At 45.3% G+C, this 21,968-nt stretch overlaps 1 protein-coding gene across 2 annotated transcripts in view; it reads left to right on the plus strand.

Annotated features, from left to right (window-relative positions):
* BBS4 (Bardet-Biedl syndrome 4) overlaps nt 1–16,038 on the plus strand; it is a 53,867-nt gene extending 37,829 nt beyond the window's left edge. The window contains exons 5-16 of one of the 2 annotated variants that reach the window (XM_032864993.1): nt 485–596; nt 1,704–1,776; nt 4,972–5,025; nt 6,362–6,489; nt 8,927–8,981; nt 9,919–9,987; nt 10,879–11,031; nt 11,132–11,303; nt 12,966–13,062; nt 13,648–13,789; nt 14,332–14,533; nt 15,078–16,038. In XM_032864993.1, the coding sequence (XP_032720884.1) occupies nt 485–596; nt 1,704–1,776; nt 4,972–5,025; nt 6,362–6,489; nt 8,927–8,981; nt 9,919–9,987; nt 10,879–11,031; nt 11,132–11,303; nt 12,966–13,062; nt 13,648–13,789; nt 14,332–14,533; nt 15,078–15,187 (1,367 nt within the window). In that variant the 3' untranslated portion in view covers nt 15,188–16,038. The remainder of the gene's footprint in view (nt 1–484; nt 597–1,703; nt 1,777–4,971; nt 5,026–6,361; nt 6,490–8,926; nt 8,982–9,918; nt 9,988–10,878; nt 11,032–11,131; nt 11,304–12,965; nt 13,063–13,647; nt 13,790–14,331; nt 14,534–15,077) is intronic. The other variant, XM_032864994.1, reaches the window with a different exon arrangement.
* The last annotated feature ends 5,930 nt before the right edge of the window (nt 16,039–21,968 follow it).

The following is a 21,968-nucleotide window of genomic DNA, read 5'->3' on the forward strand; positions in this document are numbered from 1 at the left end:
AGTGGTTGCTATACTGAAACCAAGTCTAACATACTTGGTTGGTATGCATTCGCAGCCAGAATCTCCCTGACTGCACTTGCCCTGTTTGGGTATACTCTGGAAATTGATAGACGGAAGTCTGAATTATCATGATAAATAGAGTGGTTGATGGGGAAGCCCAGGAATGTCCTTACTATGAAGAATTTGTAGGATAATTTGTAGGATAATTTGACTCATTATCTGCATGGTGGATACTGGGAATGGAGGAGTAGGTAGGTTTGAGATAATCTTACTTAAAAAAAGTTTTCGATTGTCAACCCCTTTGCTATTTGTTTCAGCCTACCTGAGGGTATAGGGTTTAGGCCTGATTGTGTTAAAGATATAGTTATCCAAAGGATTTCTTTGGTATGATTTTTTAATTCCCTCTTCTCCAGTTTTTCTGATACCAGACTCTTTTCTCCCCAGAATATGATGGTTTGTGCGTGTGTTTTCTGTCTCTTGGCAGCTTTAATATTTCGCTTGGAAGGAAACATCCAAGAATCCCTAGAACTCTTTCAGACGTGTGCGGTTCTCAGCCCTCAGTGTGCCGGTAACCTCAAGCAGGTGGCCAGATCTTTGTGAGTATTTGCTGCCAGCCAGCCCCGGCACACTCACAGAGAACACTGTGGAGCGCGTTCTCAGGCAGGGGCTGCTTCTGGCCGCCTGAGCAGCTTGATGCAGAGAGGGAGAATTGCTCAATAGGGAGACTGGGACCCAGTTTGAAGAGTGGATGGACTTTGAAATTTGAGAAGATGAGTTAACAATGAGTATTTCAAACATTGTATGGTGTAGTATGATGGGGGAAGACTGATACTGTTTATCGTATAAGTGGTGACATCTTGTTCCCTCAGTCCCCTTATGCTGCTGGCATCTGTAGCATTTTTTGCATCTGCTGTTCCAACACAGTAGTGTTGTATATAGTGTACAGCATTATTATATACAGTATTTATTATGTATATTATTATACAGTAGTATAATACTTGACATAGTGTTTGTGAGTGGATGCCCTGACAGCTCTCGGATGCAAGCAACCTCCAGTCTTCATAAGCTGTTAGGTATACTGGTGGTTTTTCAATTCTGGAGCCTTAAGTTGTCCCATGGGGTTCCCACCCCACTTTCTTACCTACTGTCATTCATACTTGCATGGTCTTTGCATAGAGGCCCAGATTGCCTTTTCCTCTCTTTAGAATTGTGATCAATATCAAGGCAAGAGATTTAATCTTGGAAGGGAAGGGGATGTCCCTTAAGTAGATGGTGGTGATGAATGCTGGCAGTCCTTGCTTAACCGGTGTATTTACTTTAGCTTGTTTCTTTTTTGTTCTCTGTTGGTGGTACATTACAGAAAAAAAATTACATAAGACTTTCACTAAAATTGGTGTAGAGACCAAGAGCCTGGGACAGCAGTCAGTGCAGCTTCTACCAAAAGAGCTTCTATTATTGACATATGCCAGCCTCATTGGCCAGAATAGCACAGCCAGCTAAAAGGAAAGAGGCTTGCAGAATTCTCTCCTGGTTGGAACATAATGAGGGACTAGTGGAGTTAGTCCTGTATTATTAGTCCTAGCTAATAGGGAAGAGGCTTGCAGAATTCTCTGCAAGGCTGGAATATAAGCCAAATGAGGGACTAGTGGAGTGAGTCCTGTAAAAGCTTCGAGTTAATTCCAGAAAATGTATGTCTTCCACAGATTTCTTTTGGGAAAACATAAAGCTGCCACTGAAGTCTATAATGAAGCAGCTAAACTTAACCAGAAAGATTGGGTAAGTGGAGAACTTGAAGTTCTTTGTCATTAGTGGTGTGCTAATGGTTCCATTTGTCATACGGCTGTCTTTTGTTACTGCTACTAAATACCTACATGCCCAAAATATCTTTATTTTATCCTCACACTTGACTGATGGTTTAACTAAACGTAAGATCAAAAATCATGTTGCCTCATAACTTAGCAGACATTGCTACTTGATTTTATGGCAGTCTCTTACCAGTCTGATTCTTGTTGATAACTCCACTTTCCTCTCTAGAAGCTTCAAGCATTTTCTCTTTATCATTGGAGTTCTGAAATACCAGTCAGAGTTGTCTAGAAGTGTTTCTTTTCTTTTTTCCCCCTTATCTGTGGACCCAGTTGGCTTTTCTCTAAGGATCCTTGCCCCCTTTGGGGTCAGGGAAATTTTGAGTAGTTCTTTGATTTTTTTTTTCCTTCCCCTCCATTATCTATCTCTTTGTATCAGCAATAAAAATTTTGACTAATCATCGGCTTTACCAATTAGGGGCTTATTTTTTCTCATGAAACAGATCCAAGTGAGTAGTTGCTTCGTGGTCCAAGGATGTCAGGGCTGAAGCTTTTTCTTCATGGTCACAAGGTGTCTGCTGCAGTTCTAAGATCACATCATCATTCCAGGCAGGGAGAAAAAGGAAGCAACAAGGAGACAAAGACATGGCCTGTATTAGGAAAGTATAGCTTTCCCAGAATTTCCCAACAGACTGCCACTTGTGTGATGTCAGCCACCCTGACCCCTTTAAGGGGGGCTGGGAAGTGTAGTTTTTACATTGGACACATTGACACTGTAAACAAAGTTCAGGTCTTAAAGGAAGGACAGCAAGGAGAGTGCATATTAAGCAGCGGCAGATGCCACACTGTTTTCCCCTGTATTCAGCGTGTTCTGTACTTATTCCCGGTGGCTCTTCACTTGCATCGCACGTGTTCTCCCTCATTGTCTTTTTGCTGTACATTCAGGGACGTAGCCTCTCCATGTCTCTGACTCTTGAAGTTTTGTTCTGTCTTCCAGAGTTCTCTTTTCCTTCCTCTCTTTGTTTTGGTTCTTCTTTCTCAGGCTGTTGGTTGTTTTTTTTTTTTTTCCTCCAAGTAGCTGAGGACTCTTGGAAAGACCTATCTGTGTGTGAAGGATTTGATTGGTTAGTACGAAGAGTGAGCATGGAGTTCCCTGCAGTTCTTACGGCACTATTACTTTTGAGAAGTTTCAATTTGTTGGTCACTTCTGTAGGTCTGAAGACAGGGAAGCCACCAATACTTTATGGCTAAAGGCCAAAGTGAAGCCACAGAAAGGGAAGATTGATTTACTCCTTCATTCATTTAGTCATTCTTCCAACAAATGAGCGTCTGCTACATGATAGGCACTGGGCTATGCCTTAGAGATGGCAAAGATGGATTGGTGGATTATGGGACAATCACCTAGAACAGGAAATACAGGAAAGAGAAGGCAGTTTTGGGAGAGGAGGATGATAGCCAGTCAGAGCTAAATCCTGTCTTTAAGATTATGGACATGAGGAGTTTTAGCGTCTGGTAGGATATCTAAATTGAGATGTGGCCAGTGCATGCCTGGATACAGAATCTGAAACTCAAGTGTTCCGGGCTAGAGATGTGCATTTTGGAGTCAACAATATAAAGGTGATGACTAGGGCACCTGGGAGGCTCAGTTGTTACGCTTCTACCTTTGGCTCAGCTCATGATCCCTGGGTCATGGGACCGAGCCCTGAATCGGGCTCTGTCCCTACAACGATCTAATCCATACTGCCATCTGCCCCACTTCACAAAATACCAGCAGAACATCCCCAACCTTTTTAGTATGTATTTCTAAGGGATAAGGTCTTTTTTTTTTTTTTTAAAGGAACAGTGATGAATCCATGGTGATTCTGTCTACCTTTATGTATAGTTGAAATTCTCCTGAAGATTTAGACCTAAAAAAGGACAAAGTATCCTAGTACTAACACTTTGTCTTAAGTTAGGCAAACTACTTAACCTCTCTGACCTTCAATTTTCTTACCTCTCATATCAGAGTCGTTATACCTGTGTTTCAGGTTTGCTGGGGAAATTAATAATATATGAAAACCATCTGGCACAGAGCCTGATGTGAAGTAGGTACTCCATCAATGATCCCTATTTTGTTGTTATTTTAGGGGACTTAGAACACATTGTAAACCATTTGTCTCTGAGCTCTGGAGTCCGTGTTTCTTCTGTCAGGGACACTTCTGGGTCTAAATGTGCTTCCACACCTCTCCACTACTACTAAGAAGTCCTCACTGCTTCCTACTTTCCTCACCTTGCTTCCCCCTTTCTCTGAAGCTACTGCAGATAAAGGGAGATTCAATACAAGGGAACTTAAGAGACTCTGTATAACTCAAGGTCAGGATATGCAGGCTCATCTTACAGGGAACTGGACAGCGGTCAGTCACCAGCTACTCTGCATTTCTGCTTCAGTTTTTCTTTCTGTGGGTCAGCGCCTGGCAAACTTTCTGTAAAGGGCCTAGTGAATATTTTAAGCGTTGTGGCTTTATACAGTCTCTACTGCAGCTACTTAACTCTAAAGTCCTAGCGTGAAAGTTCTGTAGGCGATGTGTAACAAGTGGTTGTGGCTGTGCTCCAGTAAAACTTCATTTACAAGAAAAGCAGAGGATGGATTTGGCCCGTGGGCCAGCGTTTATAGACTTCAGCAGACTGGCTCCAATGACATGTATTCCACCTCAGCGGCCTCCAGGGGTGATGTTGGTTCCCGAGCCCACATCACCTTGTCAAGTCCCAGATTCCTAGGAGAAGGAATCTGGTCGGCACACCAGTGTGCGCACGTGCGCACACGCTCACACACACACACACACACACACACCCATCAGGGGTGGGAGCAGGAGCTATGGTCAGTCTCTTCGGAGAAGAGGGCAGGGAGCAGCTCTTAGAGAAGAAAGGCCTAGGGCTGCATATGTATCTCTAGGATCCAAAAAGATCACTTGTTTATTCTGTTTTATCTCTTATAAACTGAGTTTTTAATATTAACCCATTTTGTAGAATTAAATGTATTTAAGTATGAAATCTATTAAAAGAACTACCTATAGTGCCATTTAAAATGTCAGCTTTGCTGGACAGTAACAGTCCCTAGATGCCTGTTGTATCATTCTGTTAGTAACTGTGGAGTTTACACCTGTGCTGTTTTACTTTCTTTTGTGTGTAGGAGATCTGTCACAATCTGGGAGTCTGCTACATTTATCTGAAACAGTTCAGTAAGGTAATGTGTGGGAATGGTGGTGGCGGTTGAGTGCCGGGCTGGGGCGCCCACCAAGGGGCCGCCTATTGCAGGGGCGCCATCGCTTGCGGTGTAGTATTCCTGAGAAGTGCTTGTAGAGATTTTGGCAGCCAGAATTGAAAGTGCCATACGTTTATCCCCATATTTATTCTCATTTTTCATCCATCTGTTTTTCCAGTTTTTTTTTCGTTTCTGATTTTAGCAAGAAAATGACAAACTCTAGAAATATTATGAGGGAATGGCAATCAAATCACTTCTCTCCCCTCTTCTCTTCCATCCCTAGTGTGATTTTCCAGTATAGAAACAAATGTTCAGTAAAACTTAGATATCAGAAGTGAACCCTTAGGTCTTAAAAATGTAATCATGATTGTGTGAGCTATCTTACTGTCAGCAAATGATTTCAGTTTTTAAGATTACTGGAAATGAATTAAAGTTTTAAGTGGATTTGATTTCTGACAGTTAACGTTTTTAATGTTACTTTCCATCTAAGAACTTACATTTTTAGTGGGTCTCCTTGTTTCCTGGGCAGATCCACGCGTTACATGCTTGCTTAGGAGCGTTTTCTCCTCAGAGAATATTCCAAGCAAGTACATTTCTATTCATAGGATTATTCTGAGCCAGGGGAGAGGTGGGATTGGTCTTTGGTCAGACCTGTACTGATTAGGAGAATTATATTTAGATTTTACTGTAAGGCTGACAGAGCAAATATAATACTTGACATTTATGTAAATACTTTTTAAATCAATTAATGACTTAAATTCTTTTGGTCATCGATTAGGATAAAGCTCTTCCAGAGCAAGGGGTTTGTTTTATTAGCTCTGGTATCCCTAGTATCTAGAATAGGTACTCAATGGATACATGTTGAGTGAATTAATGAGAACAGTCCGTTCATTCATTTATCAAAATACTGGTGAGGAAAATGAGGTCCACCCCGGGGGAAGGTTGTGGAGTTGGTCAGCGGTGCAGCTGGGATGGAGTTCGGGGCAGTGTTCTATTCTGTACTCTGACGCTCCTTTGAATTAGGAAGTATGAGTCATGGGTGTGGGTATCAAGAAGCAGAAGACAGTCAGAAAGGTTAGTCATCTTGTATAAAAAACTCTCCCTCATGGCTCTAGAGGCAGACACCTCATGTTGCCAGCTGTCCTGTCAGCAAGCGGTTTTGGTATGTTTTAGGGGTTTTGGGTAGTGGGAGCTGTTTGCTGAGATGTCATGCTCCTGCCTGAGTACAGGGGGAGCTCTTTCTGATAGCCACACCAAGCCATTAATTGTCCTTTTGTGGTAGTGATTTGGTTCTCTTTACTCCCGTCAATCTTGTCAGGCACAAGAGCAGCTGCACAACGCCCTCCATCTTAACAGGCACGACCTGACTTACATAATGCTGGGGAAGATCCACTTGCTACAGGGGGACTTGGACAAGGCCATCGAAATCTACAAGAAGGCAGTAGAGTAAGTGTGTCTGTTTTCTTTAAGGCAATGAGAAAATCAGTGGGAGCAGACATAGGAACCCCCAAGCTTAAGACTGAGTACGGATTACTATGATGGATTCCTAGTTATGTAAGTTAGAGTAAAACTCAAGCTAAGGTTCGAAGCTCCCAGAGGCTTGCTTACATAAGGAAGACGTGTGTTTCTCACCTGTCAGTCTGGCTAGTCTGCCTAGCTGGACAGCTTTGCTCCACAAGATCAATCCGGGATCCACCATTCCTCCAGTTGTTGCCTTCACCTGTGTGGTTGAAGCTACTTAAGGTAGATCCATGGTCCAGGCTGTGGTGAGGGGCGGTGGTAGAGGAAACCACTGAGTTAGCAGCTCAGAGTATCTTAATGGTTCAGAAGTTGCACACCTCATTCCTGCTCATATCCCATGGTTCATGAGGTGAGGCGGCCACTAGCTGCAAGGGAGGTGTGTACACATGTGCTTAGGAGGAAGGAGCGGATAGATTTTGCAGTCAGCTGGTAGTCTGCCATTGTGGTTTTAAACTTTATAGCAGATCTTGTTTCCAGAGACACTGGGGTCAGAAATCTCTTGATTCACTAATAAACGTGTGGCCTTTATTAGCATGAGACCAATATCTTGTTTTTTGTTTTTTTTTTTCTTAAACATCGTGAGGGTAGGCCAAAGCCCTGTTGATAATGGAATGGACTCCTTTTCCAGGATGGTGTTCAATATTTCTTCTCTAGGGACACATACTGTCTTTTCTTTTCTGTATAGGGTCTTGTTTGTTTTGTCACTTAACAGGATGTGTGGCCACAGTGTGTAATTCCTGATAGTCTCTGAACTAAACTTAGAATTCTGTTAATTACCTTTGTTTTCTACCATAGCAGTCACTTTTCTGATCATACCAGTTGCAACACTCTTCTGAATTTTTTTCAACCACATTTTGTGTCTAAAAAGATATAAAAATCCCTTGGTTTGGGGCATGTGTGTGGCTCAGTTGGTTAACTCATGATTTCGGCTCAGGTCATGGTCTCAGGGTTGTGAGATGAAGCCTCTCGTTGGGCTCCCCACTCAGCAGGCAGCCTGCTTGAGAGTCTCTCTCTTCCTCTGTCCCTCCCTATTTCGTGCTCTTTCTCTCCTTCTCTTTAACAAATGACTTGATTTGTTAAGCTACAAAAGATTTGTCAGCAAGAGGCTAAGTTTACAGGGACAAGTAGGAAGGAGCTCCTGTAGCATATTTTAAGCTTCTGTGGTGCTGGATGGAAGCATTGATCCCCAACTTCTGCCTTTTAAAGTTGTCTCTTTGAGATTAGCTCACAGAAATCTGGAGGGTGACATTCTTCCAGGGGCTCATCAAGGACTTAAGTCAATAAAATTCCCAAGGGAAAAAGGGGACAGCTGAACATCTGGAACATCGCTGAAAATGAGGACCATTGTTTATGACCCGTTGCTATGGAGATGGTAATCACATTTTGGTGGGGACCAAGGGGGCTGCCACCAAAATCAAAGAAGTTACATAATTGGTTTGTGGGAGGGAGGTGATCAAAGTGGATATTTGCTATGGCAGAAAGTGAAGGGCAGATACTCTGTGAACTGAGTAAGCTCTGGCCGGTTCAGGCGCCCGCTGGCTGGGGCTTTGGCCCCTCTGGTCTGATATCCCCCCAGGTAACCAGTGCCCCACTCATTCCTTAGAAGCAGGAGGCGCTGCTCCTTGCCTTTTGGCATTTTCACTGTTGGAACTTCTGATGGTCCTACAGACAGAACAGCTCAGCTCAGTGTGGCTTAGGTTTTATGACAAAGGCAAGGATCAGTGAGGGACTAGGGAAGCAAATCCTCTTTTACTTAAGTCAGTGTTTACTCCCCAAAGCCAAAGGCTAATTTTTTCCTTGAGCTGGCTTGTATCTTCTTTCTTTTTTTAAGTTTGGTTGTTTAGTATGGCTTTTTGTTTAATGTGGAGAGCAGAGCATTAGGGCCACTGCGATGTTAAACACACAGAAAACTGCTGGCATTGTCAGTACAGTGAGGCCAGAAAAACAAAACAGCAACCACCGCCCCCAAACCTACAAGAGGGAACTGGCTACAACTGTGTGTTTCAGACGGACTTGATTCATGGAGCGTCAGTCTTGAATTGTGTCAGTATAATCAGGACAGTCACAGCGAATATTCCATAGGTGGTTCTTAGGACTTTGGCCCTAAGGAAGGGCCCTGACAAAGGTGTCTGGATTCTAAGTCCTGTTTCTTTCTTGCTGAGCAGTCGGTCTTGTAGCTGGGGTTGAGAGGACCGACTTTTGAAGGAAATTCCCAAATCAGCTTCAGGAATTTTCGTGGGGAGCAGAAGGCGCCAGGGTGTCTCCAGGTGCGGCGCGAGGGCGCGTCAGCGGGCAGGGGTCTCAGTGTGTCATATGCATCTTGTTTCCCTCTGAGCACTCTGTGTGGGTCCATGTGTTGCAGGTTCTCGCCAGAAAATACGGAACTTCTCACAACTTTAGGACTACTCTATTTACAGGTAATGAGAACTCTATGCACTGATGTTAGAAATGCTTTTGGATTTGTATGGATTGTGGCATCCCTGTGCTTTGATTTTACTTTAACACATTCTGCTGAAGGTCGTAGGAAGCACATGAGCCTCCGTCTCCACATTTGATACTGTTTGCTAAAGGAATCACTTTTCTGCATTCGAATCAGGCAAATAAGTTTGTTCGAGGCTACTGCCATTGTAATTCTTACCTATGTAAGGAAAGGGCAGAGCAGAGAACTGGTGGGGGGTGGGGAGCTGGCAACATGTTGCAGCAGGAGAAGCTGGGAGGCAGGTGAGCACCCACAGGGCTGGGGCTGGAGGCCACTTACCTTGCTGCCTCTGCCCAGCCAGGTCCTCTGGGAAAGAGGCAGCAGAGCATTGTCTAGAGTAAGAAATCTCCTCTACCCTCTGCATTTCTCCACATGTGAATGTTTTTTTTTAGTGCCTCCACTTCTCTGTACCACCTGCAGGCCTGGCGGGGACCCCTGAGGCTCTCGCCCTGTCCTGCCCCCTCCAAGCTCCTCCAGTTCTCTGCTCAGCCTCAGGGTTGGCCTTTCCATCTTTTGTTTTTCTTGAAACGGAATCAGGAGCTTAACCCTGGACATTCTTAGCTTTGGCTTAGAGGCTACACCCCGCCCCCCCTCCCGGGATTGAGGCTCACCGGCCCATTTCCTGCCAGCAAAGTGTTGTTATGGAACACCGGAGTGCACCAGATGTGGCTCTGGTGCATAGATACTTTGACCTTCAGGGGACAAATCAACAAATATGGAGGTTTTTAGTTTTTTTTTCAAGCTTGTATCTGTAGCTCTTTTTTGTTTTTTTTTTGCCGTGACAACCCAAAAGCCTGGGTGTTGCTGTTTGGGGTGTGGTTGGCCAGACTGCTATCTCCCCCCAATGTAATTCTCTGGTTTGCTTTTTCTCCAAGCTCGGCATTTACCAGAAGGCATTTGAACACCTTGGAAATGCACTGACTTACGACCCTACCAACTACAAGGTATTGTAGGCTGTCCAACGCCGGAGCCTTCACACAGCCGCTCCCACTGCTGCCAGAGGTGATCTGGCCCTAGAAAGCATTTTGGATACCTGAGAAATACCTGTTTCTTGGAAAAATTACAAACAGATATGGCCCTTCTTGATGAACATATGGTAACACATGGTAAAGTTCGCGCTCTGCTTATTTTCTATGAGCGCACATTTGCTGTCACAGGCCTGTCATGCAGACAGTGAAACTCTCATGCTGGTGAAGGTCCTTGTGTTACTCAGGAAATGAGCAGAGTCTCCACACTGCTGTTCAAGGAGACTCTGGGGAAGTGACTTCTGGGTTCATGAATTTGTGAGGACAACTCTTGCCCAGATAGGACTTTGGGGCTGAGATCGTGCAGTGGATGAACGTCGTGGAGGGAGATGCAGCAAAACAGGCTTTGAAGAAGGGCTCAGACCTGGCTCTATCTCTTCCATCGTGGAAGAGATAGGCATCACCCCTGGGTGGTGCCAGAGGAGCTGGACCTTAAGTGGCCAGACAGCAGTTTCTGGGTTGTCTGGAGCATTTGGTATATGAAGTAGGGGCCATGGGGAACAGATGAAAAGCTGTTTTCACTGAAAGGGCCTTGACTTTCTGAAATACTTCCTGGACTAGAAGTAGGAACAGATGAGCCAGCGCAAGTCACTGACACTGACATTTTTTTTTTCTCTCTTTAATGTACCAAAGAAAGCCAGGGGGCACAGGGACATGCTTCCCAAGCATCTGTCCCGAGAGCCTGAATATATTTTCTGTGTTCTGGAAGAAGTGTGGAGTCCTGTCCTTGCTGACGGGCCTGCTGAGTACACTGCGAAAAGGCTTTGGGGAATGGCTCAATTACCACCTTTTCATGTCCTTTGTTTTCAGGCCATCTTGGCGGCAGGCAGTATGATGCAGACCCATGGGGACTTTGATGTTGCCCTCACGAAATACAGAGTTGTAGCTTGTGCTGTTCCAGAAAGTCCTCCACTCTGGAATAACATTGGAATGTGTTTCTTTGGCAAGAAGAAATATGTGGCAGTGAGTGTCTCCCCATCTTCCTTGTTTGTGTTCATAGAGGCAGTTCCTGGGGCTGCCAGGCTTGTCCCAGCTGCTCATCGAGTACGCCCTCTCCCTGCAGGCTATCAGCTGCCTGAAGCGAGCCAACTACTTGGCTCCCTTCGATTGGAAGATTCTATATAATTTGGGCCTCGTCCACCTGACCATGCAGCAGTATGCGTCGGCTTTCCATTTCCTCAGCGCAGCCATCAACCTCCAGCCAAAGATGGGGGAGCTCTACATGCTCTTGGCTGGTAAGAGACATTTGTGGGGAGAGCCCCCCTGTAGTCTGTGATGACGGAAAATGATCTAGAATCATACGAGGCCAGTGGTTAAATGTCCCGTAGAAGCCATTGCCTCCCAGATCCCATTGGAGTCTAGTTGAGTGCCCTGGAGCTTGAAAAAAGAATATCTGGGTTCTTCTGGCTTGGAGGTGTTTCACTCAGAGACCAACAGGTTAAATCAAGATCACTCCCAGTTCATCTTTTACCAGTTGTTTTCTCTGACTTGACAGTTTATTTACAAAAAGAGAGAGAAAGGGAGAAACAAGGAGTCCAGCTAAGTTCCAGATACCACTGAGTGTTAACAGCTTGGGCTTTAGGAAGGGTCCTCCTTCTACTATGTACTGGTTAGAACTCACAGTAGAGAGGGAGGATTACGTAATTAAACAACCAATGAATATTAAGTATTGGTTTTATTATCATTACATAATTGGTCTGTTGTTATTAAAGTAATATTCTTTCTGGGGTATTTCTCCACATACAAGACTTACTAAATGTAAGCCCAAAAGCACTTTCCATATTCTGACAGTGTGGTCTTCTGGTGATTTTTTTTTTTTTTTTAAAGATTTTTATTTATTTGACAGAGATCACAAGTAGGCAGAGAGGCAGGTGGGGGGTGGGGGGAGCAGGCTCCCTGCTGAGCACAGAGCCCGATGCGGGGCTTGATCCCAGGACCCTGAGATCATGACCTGAGCCAAAGGCAGAGGCTTTAACCCACTGAGCCACCCAGGCGCCCCCTGGTGGGTTTTTAAAAATCATTATTGTGGGGTTTCCTCTTTTCTGTAAGAGGAAGGTTGCCAAAGCAGATTGAATGGTTCACTGTGGGTTGCCTGAATACGAAGCGAGCTCCATTCTGATGGGGATGCAGGAATGGGAACAGACAGCCCTACTGTAAGGCATGAGCAGCATTTCTGACTTCACAAAGTAGAATTCACTGGCACAGTGTGGCTGAGGAGCCAGGAGCAAGTCGTGTAGCCTGGAACGGCAGCGTGGGCACGGCAGGTGTGTGTGGAGCGCAGTGAGGGGGTGGTCAGGAGAGATGGTCTGGGGCCACATCACAGATGGCACGAGTGGAATGCCTTTGGAAGGACTTTGGCCTTTATTCTAGAGGCTGAGGTTTTCCAACTGTATTCCTAGGCCTCTTTTGTGTTCGGTGGAAGTGAATGCAGGGCTGGTGGGGAGGTGGAGTGGGCCTGCCTTCCAGATAGCTCTGTTTCCTTTGTCTTGTTGAACAGGCTTCCAGATAATACTGATTAAAAAGGAGATTGTGTTCTGTTGCTAAATGAAAGTTAAAGATCATGGTTATGGGTGATGACAAACCAGTGAGGATTCTTAAGTCAGATGGTGACATGGGGAGCTTTGGGGCTGGTGGGGACACTGCTGTGGGGATAAAATGGCAAGCCTGAAACAACTTGTACCTTAACAAGGGCGGTATCAGAAAAGAAAGCGCAACAAACAGGATTCGTAGGCCTCAGCCACTGCTGACTGAGGAGGGGTCGTTGAAGCCGATGACACAGGGGCATCCAGGCCAAGTGACTGCTAGTGGTGGCCCCAGGAGCTGATATGGCAAAGGGGGGTGATGAATGAAAAGTGGTCTTGAAACATTCCTTGTGTTTTCTATGCTGGGCTCTCCAGCCACGGTGCCCACTTTCTCTTTTGCAGTGGCTCTGACCAACCTGGAAGATCCGGAGAATGCCAAGAGAGCCTACTCAGAAGCCGTCCGCCTGGACAAGTAAGCTGCTCTGTCAGGAGTGGTCGTGGGGGCGGGCTGGACTCTCGGAAACCACTAGGTGGCGCCACAGCCCCGGTGTTGCTCTTCCCTGCCTTGCTGCAGAAGGACGTGGGCCCTCAGCACGCTATGGCGGCTCTGCTGGAAGGGACAAGGCCTCCAGCCCCGAGTCAGTAGTTAGGAGCCAGAGAAGGCGCTGGCAGTGGGCTTGGGCTGCTGACAGCCCCGGGCTGGCTGGAATAGCAGATGAGGCGCTGAGCTTAGTTTGAGATAAACAACTCTCCTGGGATTCATTCCACTGGCATCTGCCGGGCAGCGGGCCCGGGAATCCCCTTTTCAAGCCTGCCCTGGTTTCCCTGTTGAGGGCTGGGACGTCAGACTTGCTGCTCCCACTACCTCCTGCTTGGCTGGCTGGGCAGTTACTTCCTTGATGCTTCTCCAGAGGCCCACACACACGTTCTCACATTGCAGTAGAAGGGGAAGTCTCTACTTAACCACTTTTTGTCTGTTTTTTTGTACAATGAGAAGGATCTCTGAATGAGCACGGGTTGCAGATCCCAAGCCTCACAGAATCCCTGTTTGGCACAGGTGTAACCCCTTAGTAAACCTGAACTATGCCGTGCTGCTGTACAACCAGGGCGAGAAGAAGGGGGCCCTGGCCCAGTACCAGGAGATGGAGAAGAAAGTCAAGCTGCTCAAGGACAGCAGCTCTCTGGAGTTTGACTCTGAGGTGTGTCTTTTATTAGCTCCGAGGCTGTCTGGGGACTTTTGAGTCAAGCCCAAATAATCCAGATACAAGGTATTCTAAAGGTTCATACCTGTTTTGGCTTTGATGTTCCTGGCAGCATGAAATCTTCAATTAGTCACAGCCTGAGGAGAAACCTTCCTAGCAAGAAAATAGTAAGGGGAGATTCAGGCTGAGTTATGTTATTGATAGAATACAACTGAGTTGAGGTCTGTGTCTCTTTGCAGCTTCCTCCCACTTCCCCTCATTGGGAAAGGCAGGAATTAGGCCCTATAACGCGCGGACCCTGAATCGTTGGGTTCTGAGATCCTGTATGCGTTACCGTGCTGCCCACTATAGGGGATCTGTATTCTCCGCTGTTGGAGAATGATTTCCGTGCAATAAATACTGCCTCTCTCAAGCCCTAGTATTGGCAGACACGATTTCAGCTGAATACTCCCAAGTGGAAGGCCTCTGGGAAGCAGTAGGTAGGCTTGACTCTGCCAGTGATATCTGTGACTCTTTTTTTCTTTCCACATGGGCACAAGATGGTAGAAATGGCCCAGAAACTGGGAGCTGCTCTTCAGGTCGGGGAGGCACTAGTCTGGACGAAACCAGTTAAAGATACCAAGTCAAAGCACCGAACCACTTCAGCCAGCAAAGCTGGTGGCTTCCAGCAGCCTCTGGGCTCTAATCAAGCTCTGGGCCAGGCGATGTCTTCAGCAGCTGCACACAGGAAGCTCCCCTCAGGTAGGAGGCGCCACACAGCTCATGGAGTCCTTGGGGGTACAAGCTGCATGTGCCAGCAGAGAGAAGACAGCTTAAAGTGAGGCTTACACTTTTCAGACTGAGAACACGTCTAAGTTGCGTTTCCTGGAAGGGGAAAAAAGCCATATGCTGGCCAAACTGGCACTTGCTTTCTTAAGGCAAGTTGTGCAGTGGGGAACAGTGACTCGCAGGCTCAGGTGAGTGGTTAAAACACTGGGGCTTTACACGATTCAGGGTTAGCAATGCATGACTGTACTTTCTGTTATGGTAAAGCAGGGAAAATTCCAGCAAGACTATCAGTTGTCATGGGTCAGGTAACTGAGGATGTATCTAAGTGAGTCACTAAAGGCAAACTGGACTGTTGCTGTAATTCTTGGCTATGGCCTAACTTCCCAGCTGCAAAGATATGCCACAGTCCCACTGGTCCTAGAAGATATGGGGTTTCTTCTTGAAATTTGACAATAAAAATCATGATTTCCTCCCAAATTGTGGAAGTGGGAACTCAAGCTGCCTGTTCTGTTACCAGGTGCGGGAGGAGTCTCCCAGCTCCCAAAGCCACCATCTCTGCCTCTGGAGCCAGAGCCCACTACGGAAGCACATCCAACGGAAACGTCAGCACAAATGGGAGAAAAATAGGAGCAGGATGACCCCAGAGTAGGGTTTTTTTTGGTGAGGATGTAGCAGATTAGGAAAGCTCACTGACACAGGCAGCAAAGAGGCCAGCGTGTTCCCTGGGCACCAGGTGTGTGTGATGATGATCGCAAGGGGCCTGTAGCCGATATGGCCTCCTGTTTGCCCCGTCAGCCTGGAAAGAGAATGGAGCCCGGACAGGTCCTTTAAGAATTAAGTGCAAGGCTCATGGCTCTGTGTGTGTAGCTCCAAATGCCAACAGGGCACATGATGCTGTTACCTTTTGAAATGACTGGGGCCTCCTGGATGACTGACCCCGTCCTCTGTGGAGGGAAAGTCTGAGGCAGACCCATGCTCAGGAATCCGGTTATGGCGAAGCCTCGGCTTAGCCGAGGTGATCCTCAGGCTGTGGGGCTTGGCAGCCCTGAAGGCAAACACAAATCCTGGATTAGTAATAGAGCTCCAACAGTCTGAGGGGAAAAAATGATGAACAAACCTCTGTAAGTTGAGGCCCAGCCTGTTGGCTCTCCGAGCTGCACCTGTCCAAGGGAATCCCGAACAAGTCCCCGTGTCTTGTTCTTGAGAGAAGTCAGAGTGTGCAGAGAGCCAGATCATGTCGGTACAGGCAGTAGGAGTGAAGGGCTGGGCTAGTGTCGGCACCAAGGATGAAAAGGGAAAAAAGAGCTTCTTAATTTTGATTTAAAACAATCAATGATACCCCTGTCCAGATGCTATCAATACATCATCTACACGTCCTTTTTAGAATAAAGATTATGTATTATCATTCCTTTAGGGGAAAGTTGTTACTTAGGTGTAAAAAGAAGAAATCACAATAAAACCTTTTTAAAAGAACTTGTGATTAGTCTCCTCTTCCCTACTCCCAAAAGTAGTTTGAAACTAGAGAAGACAGCTCATGGCCAAGTTCGTGCTGTGGGCCAGCATAGCTTCTGCTGCTGCCCTGAGGGATGGTGGGCCAGCAGTCTGCGTGAGGCCCAGTCCCCATTTTGCACTTAAGATGGCCTAAAATCACCAAAATTTGAAGGTGAGGACAGACCTACTGCCAAACTGAACTAAGGAGTTTTTTGTATTACGACTGGGTCTGTTTCGACATTGAGGCAGCAGCTACAAGAGCAGAAAACCCTGTGGTTCGTGGGTCTCAGAGATCCAGGGCAGCATAGCAGCAGCAAGGGCCCCTCGGCAAGTGTGTGACAGACCTGTGGTCTAGGTCTGTGCCACTGAGAAAACTCACCTCTGGCTCGATGTGGAGTCCGGTGTCCCTGTGACCGGAAGGTCTTGGTGAGAAGTAACAGGGTATAAACTAAGAGGAGAGGAGACTCTGGGAGAGATTCAGGAGGTCAAATCAACAAGAGTTGGGGGGCTGAATGTAGCAGGTGAGAACAGACCATCACGAGGGCACGCACTGCTGGGGAGAGTTACACAAACCAGAGAAGAGGAACATTGGGGGGACTCAGGTGCAGGGTTGTGGAGTCTAGTTGTAGACATGTTTGCCTTCAAGACATCCAGAAGGTGATATCAGATACTGGGACAGCTAGATTTCAGGTGTGAAATCTGGCTTGAAGGAAAAGATGCAGGAGTAACTTGATTTGGGTGATCGCTGAAACCATAGATTTGAAAGGAGTCCCCAGAAGAAAGCTAGGAACAAGAAGATGGGGCGGGGGTGGGGGTACCAAAAAGGGGAAACCAGTATTTAAAGGGAGAAGCAGGGGGCGCCTGGGTGGCTCAGTGGGTTAAGCCTCTGCCTTCACCTCAGGTCATGATCCCAGGGTCCTGGGATCGAGCCCCGCATCTGGCTCTGTGCTCGGCAGGGAGCCTGCTTCCTCCTCTCTCTCTCTCTGCCTGCCTCTCTGCCTACTTGTGATCTCTGTCTGTCAAATAAATAAATAAAATCTTAAAAAATAATAATAAAGGGAGAAGCAGAAGAGCTGACAAAGGAGACAGAAGCAAGTGACAGTGACCGAAGAGGCAAACCCAGGACAGTGGTGTTTAGGGAGGCCAGGGAAGGATGGGCTCAGGAAGGGACTGGTCTCCCTGACCGCTCCCAAAAGAGCGACATTATTATCCTCTATCTGTAAAGGAGGTGGTGGAGGTTGAGAGGTAAAATGAGTTTTTCAAGGAAAATGGTGGATCAGATTTTGAACCCAGGTCTGGATGCAGAGCTCCTGCTCTTACCTGTTATCCATGCATTCATGATAAACCTTTTTCTTAAACTTTTTTTATATTTCTAAGCTACATGGTTCATCTGAGTTTTTTCAAATTGTCACAGATGTCCAAAAAAATCTTCCAATGCATTTACTGAAGAAAGTCCACGTATAAGCGGGCCTGCACGCCTCAAGCCCACGGTGTCTGGGGCACAGCCGTACTAGGTCACACTGCCTGGTCTTTTGGGCATGTGGATTCGCAGCTTCTTAACTCTGGTGAGAAAGGAGCTATTCTAATTTCTAATATGGGTGTTGCTCGTGTCATCACAATTTTTCACAGAATTAGGAAAATGAGGCAAACTACATCATCACAGCACACGTGGTTTTAGATGACTTGAACTGAGGCAGGAAAGTGCAAGTATGAACTAGCGTATGGGAAAAGTGCCCTTTTAACGGAGTAGTGTTAGTACAAAACTGCATCCCAAAGACAGTAAAGCTTCGGGATGTATGATTATAATCCTTTTGTTTTCAAGAGTGGGGGAGGGGCAGAGGGACAGACAGAATCTTAAGCAGCAACACACCTAGCACGGAGCCAGATGAGGCTGGATCTCAAGGCTTGATCTCAACGCTGAGATCATGACCTGAGCCAAAATCAAGATTGGATGCTTAACCCGCCTGAGCCATCCAGGCATCCCTAAGATTGTATTTTTTAAAGCAATCTCTATACCCAACATGGGGCTCAAACTCATGACCCTGAGATTAAGAGTTGCACACTCTTCCGATTGAGCCAGTCAGGTGCCTCTGAAAATTAAAATTCTAAAAAATATTCAATTAGTACCCACCTCCCCTAAAGGGCAGGAAGGGAAGAACCAAGGAACAACAAAAAAAGATGGGAGAAAGACAAAATAAGAAATAAAATGTTAATATGAATCCAATCAAGTCCGTAATTACATTAAAACATTATTAGACTAAAAAGTAACAGGGCCTGGGTGGCTCAGTGGGTTAAGTCTCTGCCTTCGGTCATGATCTCAGGGTCCTGGAATTGAGCCCCGCATCCGCATCGGGTGCTCTGCTCAGCGGGGAGCCTGCTCCCCGCCCCCCCCCCCCGCCTGCCTCTGCCTGCTTATGATCTCTGTCAAATAAATAAAATCTTAAAAAAAAAAGGTAATTGGATTGTACATTCCAATTAAAAAGTAGAGAAAGGATATATCTGTCACTGAAAGCAGGGGGATGGAAAAAGCAATGCCATTCAAGCTACAGGTCTAAGTCCGGAGAGCTGTATTAATGTCCGCTAAAGACGACTTCAAAACAAGGAGCATTGCCAGAAATAAAGAGGGACATTTTACAATAATAAAAAGTTCAGTTCAGTAGAAGAAACATAACAAATATGTACACCTAACAGCATTACTTCAAAATACACAAAGCAAAAATTGATAGTTAAATCCACAATCTTGGTTGGCTATGTTAGTGCTCCCTCTTCAGCAGTTGTTAGAATTAGACAATAAGTATAAAAAGGACATACAAGCCACCTTGACTGAAATGACATTTACAGAACAGTCCAGCCAACCGCTGCAGACTACACATTTCCCACAAGTGCTCCTAGTACCTGCAGCAGGACAGACCACGGACTGGGCCACGCCATACGTCTCAAAGTGAAAAGACTGAAATTTACACAGTCTGTTCCCTGACCACAATTAAATTCTATTAGAAACTGATAACAATTGTATGTCGTCTTTGGAGAAGTGTCCATTGTCTTCTGCCCATTTGTTAACTGGCTTATTTGTTTTTTTGGGTGTTGAGTTTGAGAAGTTCTTTACAGATCTTGGATACCAGCCCTTTATCTATAATGTCACTGGCATGTATCTTCTCCCTAAACAAATAATCCAGTCAGTAAATGGACAGAAGACATGAGCACTCACTTCTCCAGAGAAGACATACAAATGGCTGACAGACACATGAAAAAATGTTCAACATCACTCGGCATCAGGGAAATTCAAATCAAAACCACAATGAGATACCACCTCACACCAGTCAGAGTGGCCAAAATTAACAAGACAGGAAACGACAGATCTCGGTGAGGATGTGGAGAGAGGGGATCCCCCTTACACTGTTGGTGGGAACGCAAGCTGGTACAGCCACTCTGGAAAACAGGGTGGAGATTCCTCAAGATGTTAAAATTTGAGGTACCCTACGACCCAGCAATTGCACTAGTAGGTATTCACTACAAAGATACAGACATAGTGAAAAGAAAGGCACCTGCACCCCAATGTTCATAGAGCAATAGCCACAATAGTCAAACTGGAAAGAGCCGAGATGCCCTTCAACAGATGAATGGATAAAGAAGATATGGTTCATATATACAATGCAGTATTACTCAGCCAGCAGAAAGGATGACTACCCAACTTCTGTATCGACATGGATGGAACTGGAGGGGACTCTGCTGAGTGAAGTAAGTCAGGCCAAGAAAGACAATTCCCATATGGTTTCACTCATATGTGAACATAAGGAATAGCATGGAGGACCACAAGGGAAGGGAGGGAAAATTGCTAAGAAATCAGAGAGGGAGACAAACCATGAGAGACTCTCGACTCCGGGAACCAAACTGAAGGTTACAGAAGGGAGGGGATGGGGGGGAGGGGGTAACCGGGTGATGGGTATTACGGTGGGCATGTGTGGTGACGAGCACTGGGTGTTAACACGCAACTAATGAATCGTTGAACACTTACGTCAAAAGCTAATGATGTATGTTGGCTAACAGAATATAGTAAGAAAAATTATTAACAAGACATGTAGAAAACCCCTAAGTATTTAGACACTAAACACATACTTGTAATAACTCATAAGTCAAGAAAGAAACCAAAAGAGAAAATATTTTGAATAATGAAAACAAATCATGATTTATAGGACTCAGCTAAAAGCAGTGCTTATAGGAAACTTATGGCTGTAAATGCTTCTATTAGAACATAAGAAAGGCAGAAAACCAGTGATAGAGGTTCCTACCTTAAACTAGAAAAAGAGCAAAATAAACCCTAAATAACTACAGAGCAGACAAATATTAAAGATCTAAAAAGCTAGAAGTTCTATGGAAAAAAAAAATCCCCAGCTAAACTGATGAAGGAAAAAAGAGGAGACAAATCAGGATATAAAGATAATAGGAATGAAGGGAACAGCATTATAGATCCTAGAGAAATAAGAAAGATCAAGGAACATTATGAACCATTTATAATCTGAAGCAAACTCTTGGCCCAGATGATTTAGCTGGCAAATTTTACTAAATACAACTTTACAAAAATTTTTAGAGAATAGGAACAAAAGCTTCCCAACTTGTTTGTATGAGGCCAGCATAATCCTGATACCAAAACCGGACAAAGACATTACCAAATAAGGAAATGATACCCATTACTCTGCATGACCATGGGTACAAAAATTCTTAATATATTAGCAAATTAATATTAGCACATAAAATCTAGCAGAATATAAAAAGGTTACTACATACATCATGACTGAGTTGGGGTTATCCCAGAATAATTTTAAATTTAATTAACTCTTGGTTTACTGTTTGAAAATCAAAGTACTTTCACATGTTAACAAAATAAATGAGAAAGTCCTATGATTTCAGTAGGATACAGAAAAAGCAATTTTTATAAAAAGCCGTCATAAGAACACAGCTAATCAGGCATAGGAAGGAACATAACTTAACAAAAGGCGTCTATGGAAAAGGGTGCAGTGAGTATCACATTCAGTAGTAAAACACTCACCACCCTGCTGCTAAGATCAGGACCAAGGCAAGGTTGTCCACTTGTAAGTTTTGTTCAACATTATTCTAGAAGTTCTAGTCAGTGCTACAAAGGCAAGAAATAAAAAGGTATAGACAGAAAACTACACAAAGGACATGGTCGCTTATGTAGGAAAACCCAAGGAATCCTAAAAATAAGTAAATAACAACAAGGGATAACTGGATCTGACAAAAATCCATGATACTGTTACATACCACCAAGGGAGAGTTTGAAAATGAAATTCAAAAAAATCCATTTACAAAACTGTCAAGAACTATTGATGTGAAATACTTAGGAATGAATTTAAAACATGCAGCCCCTATACCCTGAAAACTACAAAGCATTGGAAAAAGACCAAAAGGGAAAGCTAGGCCATGTTGACATGCTAGAAAACTAACTCTTGTTGAGGTAAAAATTCTTTCCAAATAGATCTACGGATTCCTATCACAAGCTCAACAAGATTTGGGGTAGAAAGTGCCAAGCTGGTTCTAAAATGTGAGGAACGGGGGTGCCTGGGTGGCTCAGTCGTTAAGTGTCTGCCTTTGGCTCAGATCATGGTTCCGGGATCCTGGGATCTAGCCCCGCATTGGGCTCCCTATTGAGCAGAGAGCCTGCTTCTCCCTCTCCCACTCCCCCTGCTTGTGTTCCCTCTCTCGCTGTGTCTCTGTCAAATAAATAAATAAAATCTTAAAAGAAGGGGCGCCTGGGTGGCTCAGTGGGTTAGGCCTCTGCCTTCGGCTCGGGTCATAATCCCGGGGTCTTGGGATCGAGTCCCGCATCGGCCTCTGCTCGGCAGGGAGCCTGCTTCCTCCTCTCTCTCTGTCTGCCTCTCTGCCTACTTGTGATCTCTGT

Source organism: Lontra canadensis, unplaced genomic scaffold (assembly GCF_010015895.1).
Source record: "Lontra canadensis isolate GAN:19392208 unplaced genomic scaffold, GSC_riverotter_1.0 scaffold28, whole genome shotgun sequence".
NCBI lineage: Eukaryota > Metazoa > Chordata > Mammalia > Carnivora > Mustelidae > Lontra > Lontra canadensis.